The sequence below is a fragment of the Clupea harengus genome, chromosome 14 (assembly GCF_900700415.2).
Source record: "Clupea harengus chromosome 14, Ch_v2.0.2, whole genome shotgun sequence".
Lineage (NCBI taxonomy): Eukaryota > Metazoa > Chordata > Actinopteri > Clupeiformes > Clupeidae > Clupea > Clupea harengus.
This window is the reverse complement of record NC_045165.1, coordinates 26473168-26479711: the sequence shown is the minus strand read 5'-3', so window position 1 is coordinate 26479711 and position 6544 is coordinate 26473168. Positions and strand designations below refer to the sequence as shown.

Genomic DNA, 6544 nt, shown 5'->3' with positions numbered 1-6544 from the left:
GAGAGAGCGATGGACCGAAATGGCCGTCTTTTATAGACGAAGGCCAACCCACAAACGCAGCCCAATTAGACACCAGGTCACCTGTAGAGGGGGACAGAGAGAGCGGTAGGGAGAACAAACGCACAATACGGCTCCCCACGTAACACCTACATACTAGTATCATTATTAGTATACAAATATTGTGGAACGGGATCATGAAATATTTCATTCAAACTGGTCATAGATAGTGTAGGTACATTCGGAATTGCATGCATTTGTTCATTGTGTAATTTAATCCAGAACTTTATTCAGGAAGTCACACCTGTCCTCTAGTCACTTTCTGTGTCGCATAGGTCAAAAAAACCTGGCGTTCAAATGTGTCTCGCACAATCTGGTATTAATTATTATCAATACTATGTTCGTCGCCCAGAAGAGTGAAAAATACATTTCCAAGATTTCCAATGCGCCCTCGAGCCTGCTAGACAAGATGCTGTCATTTAATTGGCTGAAGTAGCAGAGTCAGAAACACTTCGTGAATCGTGACTTGCAGAAAGAGAGCTGGCAGTAGTCTGACACGGTAAGCTACTAAATACGCCAGGAAATAATAAAGCCTCATATTAGCATTTCGTTTGGTCTCAGCATTGATATTTTTGACCCTTTTGTGCTTTGTAAATAGGAAAATGTCACCCAAAAAGAAGAGAGGTATCAGAAGTGTTTTCACCACCCAGAGAGTAAATAGCTATCAAGAAGCCCAGGTCGTTGTTAGTTAGCTAGTAGGAAAACTACCCACACAGTGCAAACCTGATAGCCTTACATCGCCACCCATTCTACAATAGAAACATGTTTTGAAAGTTGTTAGTGTGTAGAGCATGTAACTTTTGCTTGTATTAAATCTATCCCTAGCGTCTGCAATCTTTCGACCAGTGTGTTAGCAGCAGCTGGTCGTTTTGAAGCCAGAAAGATAAAGCTAACCTACCCACATAATGGGACCATGCTAGTTTAGCCTAGTACCAGCAGGCCAGCAACTCAAAAGTGATATTAACTGGTAATAAGTAGACTTATTATACGGCTCTTCAGAATGTTCCAAAAAGTTCCGTTGATTTGAATGGGCCATCCCAACGTTCGCCGGTGAATATTTCCTGATATTCACCGCTGCGAAAAGATATTGACCGCTGTCATTGGCAACGGGTTTTTTTTGCTTCTAATTCACATCTTTCATATCATTCCGCAAGTAGTCCGGTCATTTAACGTAACAGACTCATTGTAATTTGAAGTCAGCAAGTAATGGGTTGCTACGCAACACCTGAAACTTAAAAGTTCTATTTGCTTGAAGAACTATTTATTTCTTAGCGGAAATCACGAAACGGCAACTAAATCATTAGAAAGACGTATTTTGGAGGAATGTCTTCTATAGTTTTTGGCAAGTAACCGTATAATAAGCGGGATAATGTATTGTCCGTCGGTCATTATCCAAAAATAAATCCCTTCAGGACGAAATAACATAATAATAATGTTGTTCGCCCCGTCGGGATTTATTTTTGGATAATGACCTCCGGACAATACATTATCCCTTACCTATATGATCCCTTGGATAGTAATAAGGCTATCTCCGTTCCCTGTAATCTCTCGACCAATGTCAGCAGTCAACTAAGCATGGTTAGTGTCTGTATTAAATTGATGAATTGCTGTGCAGGAAAAACAGCAGCCTGAAGCTACAGATGTAGAGCAGGGTGATGATGAATCAGCATCAGGGGTTCAGATGAGACGTTGAATTGTCCATTTTGGTAAAGATTGCATTAAAATGCTGTTTTTTAAGGGATGTTTAGACAATGTTACACCCATGAATGTTATCATTCACACTGGCTATATTGAGAATAAATGTTATACTTGTAGGTAGTAAAAAGGTGCAAAAAATTGGGATGCCCAAATGTATGCATTATATAATTCATTAAAACATCTGCCGGGCAGTGTCCCTACCAATGCTGAGACCAAACCTACGCCCTTGTGAGGCACTATCCGATTGCAATTCGATCACCCAAAATGCATTTCCATGCCAGGTATAAATGGGGTAACAGATGTAATCACTGTAAATTAACTGGATATTACCTGAACTTTATCCCCTGGCCTGGTGAACCAAGTCCCTCTCTTACTCTTGCTCTTACCTCCTCTCTTCCCTGAAGACACTACATGGCGAACTCTTACAGCAGTGACTGCCTAAGATTTCTGGTTAGCTAAGGAACGAGTCTACAAGTTAACCGAATTTACGAGCGAAGCGCAACTCTGCTAGCTCACAAGCAACAGGAGCGAACAAAACAAGTTAGTGTGCAGACCATAGATATATATAAAGGCCTATGGTGCAGACGGGTGCAAACTCAGCAAGTTGAACAAGGGAGCGACCGCTTGTGCACCCTTCAGAAAACTGCACAGCAAAGACGGTCACCAACCTCGAAACCCTGAACTCTCCTCAGCCTGGTTCATCCAAGTCCGACAGAGTCATCAGCTAAAACCGAGCCAAGTTAATCATGAACTGGTTAGTGAGCATAGCTAACATAGCATAACGGTGTACACGACTAACAACAAGACTGCATAACTGCTGTCAATGTACAGGTTTTGACTTGTTTTGTTCACTGAATGTTACTGTTGTGATATATTTTTACTGTTAGGTTATTGGGTAGTTTGATGTTATGCTTCACACAGGCACAGGGTCTTCCGTGCACACATCCTCTTTCCTCATCCATCTGGCACCATGTTAGGAAACCTGTTAACAATCATGCACAATTGCACCCACATTTATTTGATGCTCATCCACAGGCGATGTGAAGATGGTACCTTTTATACCTGCACTACCCCTTCGTCAGATCAAAGCCAGTGTACTTACTAAAGACATTTTCAGAAAAAAAATGTTACTGTCTAGAAAATGACTTATGCTCCTTTCAGCCAAACCATATATTAAGCCGAATCACAGACTATATTTCATCATGATCAGAGTGCATCTTGACAAACTGAACTTTGGCTCTGTGCATGATGATGTAAACAAGTCAGCTACTGCCCCCTGGTGGATAAACTGAGCACATTATTACATGTTACTATCAGAGTGTAGGGGTTTCAGTTAATCCCAAATTAGAAAAGGTCCAAAAAGAAACCATAATGGTGGCTGCCAACATAGCTTTTAATCCAAATAAAAGTGATCAGGTCTTCACTGGTTCTTTTTTTGTCTCAATTAGTGACCTGATATTTCCTCTGAGGTTTTCTTATAAATGACATAGGAAACCTCCCTACTGTGACTAAGGGCACACAACTGGGAAAAAAACAATCATTATCTAGCAAGAGCAGAGGGGAAGGTTTGAAGTAAATGACAGCTTAATTTGGGTGTGTTCCTTACACCTAGCCATTCGAGTCATTTCAGAGGACATTTCTTGAATCGTATGAGAACTCTTTTCATCATTTCAAGATTAGAGATGTGAGATGTTCTGGGTATCTACTAGCTGAGGGGTTTATAGTTTTGGGGTGAACTGTGCCTTTATTAGATGGAGCTCACTTGGGGCATAACATTGCAGAGGAGAATGCATTCTGCCCTAGGTTAACACAATCAAGTAATCAGCAACTAACTTGCTGTGGGAAATACATTAGTTTAGGTTCTTTTTCTTTGCACAAATTGATAGCATGCCCTACAATGTGCTAGCACCCAGGACAACTATTAGACGGAGGTCATTAGTGAACAACTTGAGTAAACTAAATTAAAATCACTATCACTAAGTCAATTGGGTCATCGGAGTCAATTAGTCATAAGTGAAAACACAAGGAACATGATAACTATGGACACTGACATGTTCAATATAGCAGTAGTCTAATGGTGCACACATTTAGGATTCTTTTAGTAGCTGATCGTGTAGACAGGCTCCCCAACATGAAGGATCCCAGTCTGTTTGGAAATGTAGTACTGTCCAAACAGAGGTGATGTTTTATATATCTTCTTCTGTGATGGGTCGCACTGACGGTAACTTGAGATGAATAAAAAAATAAAAAACATGATGTTTGAATGCCACTCTTTCTATCATGGTGTTCTGTTCAGAAACACAACTGCACTAAAAACACTGGAAAAGCTAAATAGTATCATATACAGTATATTACACGAGTGTGACAACAAGGAATTTTTAAAGCAGTGTAGCTGGTAAGGTATCCCAGCAAACATATTCCTGTAAACATTCTTTGGCTCTCAAAAACAAATGAGTCCAGAAGGTTCTTGATGCCCCTTTTAGCTACTTTGCCTAAAACAGGCAAAACTTCTGTGTGACAGCACAGTAACTCAACATGTCACTAAGTATGGGCTTCCTCCGTGGCCAAAGGTAGCCCACCACCAGGATGCTTTTACACATAGGTGTCATTACACGCACAAAATATGCACTTCACTCTGGGCACATGCCTTTCTTGTTTACCTTTTGAGTGTGTCCAACGGCTCCTTCCTAGTGATGATTCCCGTTTCAGGGTCTATTGTGGTGAGAATGCACCTGGTTGCAGAGCATGTGCACATGTTAAGTCATGAGTGCAGACAGTCTTTGAAGTGTGGCTGAGAAGTGCGAGAAAGGCCATACTCAAGCTACCTTCCACATGCCATGACCCACTTTATCCTCACACTCCCGATCTGGAGATCATAACAGGAATCCTTAAAAAAAAAAAAGTATGACGATTATACAGAAAAATGTACTTTTTTGGAATCTATTTTCACTCAAGAAATGTTTACACTACACTTACACTATTAACAACATTAGACACTTAATCGGTAAAATATTACATGACGTGTCATTCTCATTGTACACTGTGTGCCATACCTCACCGAAGGCTTCACAGTCACTGACAACAATGTTGGGATGGAATCGAGACACAGTGACATCCTTATCCAGCCTGCTGCTCAGGTCCTTCACAGCGGCTTCAGACAGCAGCATGACAGCTGCGCTGTCAGAATATGCCACCTACATCAATCAATGTCATTCAGGTAAAACATATAGCATATAACAATCTAAATCTAAAAAAAAAAACATGAAAATGTAGTGAAAATAAGTATAGCATATGGTATTAAGATAGAAATGACCAATCTATATTTACAATGCAATTGCATTTTGACATACAAATTATGTATTTAAAGTACTTGGGGTATCTAATTTATTATCAGAAATAGAATATAGTATAATATAATAGTCATAATTATGTTTTTATTAGTGTTTAATCACCTCTAACTACAAATTGTGTTATCGTTAGCTTAGAATGAAAATCTTCTACATAGGAGCAGGTCAACTTCCACTTAGGCCGCCATGTTGCGTCACCATGTTTCTACAGTAGCCCAGAATGGACAACACTGGCTCTAGAGAGGGCAGCCATCTTTTTTTTGTAATTGCTTTGCAACGGCCACCAACCGACGGAGAACTATAAAAGTTCACGAGTCCGTCGAAGCAACTGAATGGCCACACAGTAACGCAGTCGTCGAAGCAACTGAATGGCCGCACAGTAACGCAGTCGTAGAAGCAACTGAATGGCCACACAGTAACGCAGTCGTAGAAGCAACTGAATGGCCACACAGTAACGCAGTCGTAGAAGCAACTGAATGGCCACACAGTAACGCAGTCGTCGAAGCAACTGAATGGCCACACAGTAACGCAGTCGTAGAAGCAACTGAATGGCCACACAGTAACGCAGTCGTAGAAGCAACTGAATGGCCACACAGTAACGCAGTCGTAGAAACAGATTTCGGCCTTTGGAAACAAAGGGGTCAGGAAGGGGTATTCAGCTGTTTGCGATCTGCAACCTCACCACTAGATGACACTAAATCCTGCACACTGCAGCTATAAATAAATAGTACTTTGTCCTTGATAAGGAAAGGTGATTATTGATTGATTGATTGGAGATATAAGTTATAACTTATATAAGTTATAAGATGTTAAAAGGGGCTCAAGTCTGACTTTACCTCCTCATCTGCAGGAAAGAGTGGCTCTATCTTCACACTCTTCCTGGGCTTCATCTGGAGCTCATAGTGGACCAGACGGAAAGTCTTGCCTGCAGCGAAGTAACGTGTGAGCCAGCGAGAGATCTCGTCTCCACAGTCAGCGTTGTACACCCTGGAGGATAGATAAGGAGCCCCTGATTCATTCAATCACCTGATTCTGGTTACTGCTTCAGATGTTCTTCACATAGGTTAGCTAAAAACATAACATAAAAAAATGACATAAAATGTAATGGAGGCTGTGTTCACACTTAATCTCCTAAACTGACCCAGTCATCATGCATTGGTTGGATCAGAACTGGCTCTTGAATGGTGTGACGTGTGGCAAAAGAGATTTGAGAGATTTTGAAAGGGTTGTCTAACATCATGGGCCCTATAGTTTGACGGCGAAAACTGCTGGCGGAAACACACAGTTTGCCGGGAGCGCTTCTAACTTGCAATTAAATTGTAGCTTGTCCGACATGTTTTAAAATGCCCTAATTGTTATACTGTTAATCAGGGTATGTGATTTTGAGTCTGTAAAAAAAGTGTTTTGCTCACTTACATTCCGTGACAAGCTATACGTTATTT

The 6544-nt window shown here is 40.9% G+C and overlaps 1 protein-coding gene across 1 annotated transcript; it reads right to left on the bottom strand.

Annotated features, from left to right (window-relative positions):
• Nucleotides 1-3312: 3312 nt before the first annotated feature.
• LOC105909419 (mitochondrial amidoxime-reducing component 1-like) lies at nt 3313-6251 on the bottom strand. Its single transcript, XM_012838047.3, has 6 exons — nt 6244-6251; nt 5939-6089; nt 4809-4949; nt 4581-4642; nt 4416-4487; nt 3313-3980 (listed from the first exon to the last, which is right to left on the bottom strand). The coding sequence occupies exons 1-6, from the start codon at nt 6249-6251 to the stop codon at nt 3854-3856; spliced, it is 561 nt and encodes a 186-aa protein (XP_012693501.1). The 3' UTR covers nt 3313-3853.
• Nucleotides 6252-6544: the final 293 nt, after the last annotated feature.

Excerpts from the sequence above, each read along its gene's own strand:
- LOC105909419 (XM_012838047.3), bottom strand. Across the intron at positions 4,643-4,808 it reads ACTGTGAAGCCTTCGGTGAG|GATTCCTGTTATGATCTCCA; the intron begins GTATGGCACACA and ends TTTTTTTTTAAG. Across the intron at positions 4,488-4,580 it reads TGGGTCATGGCATGTGGAAG|GTGCATTCTCACCACAATAG; the intron begins GTAGCTTGAGTA and ends CTCTGCAACCAG.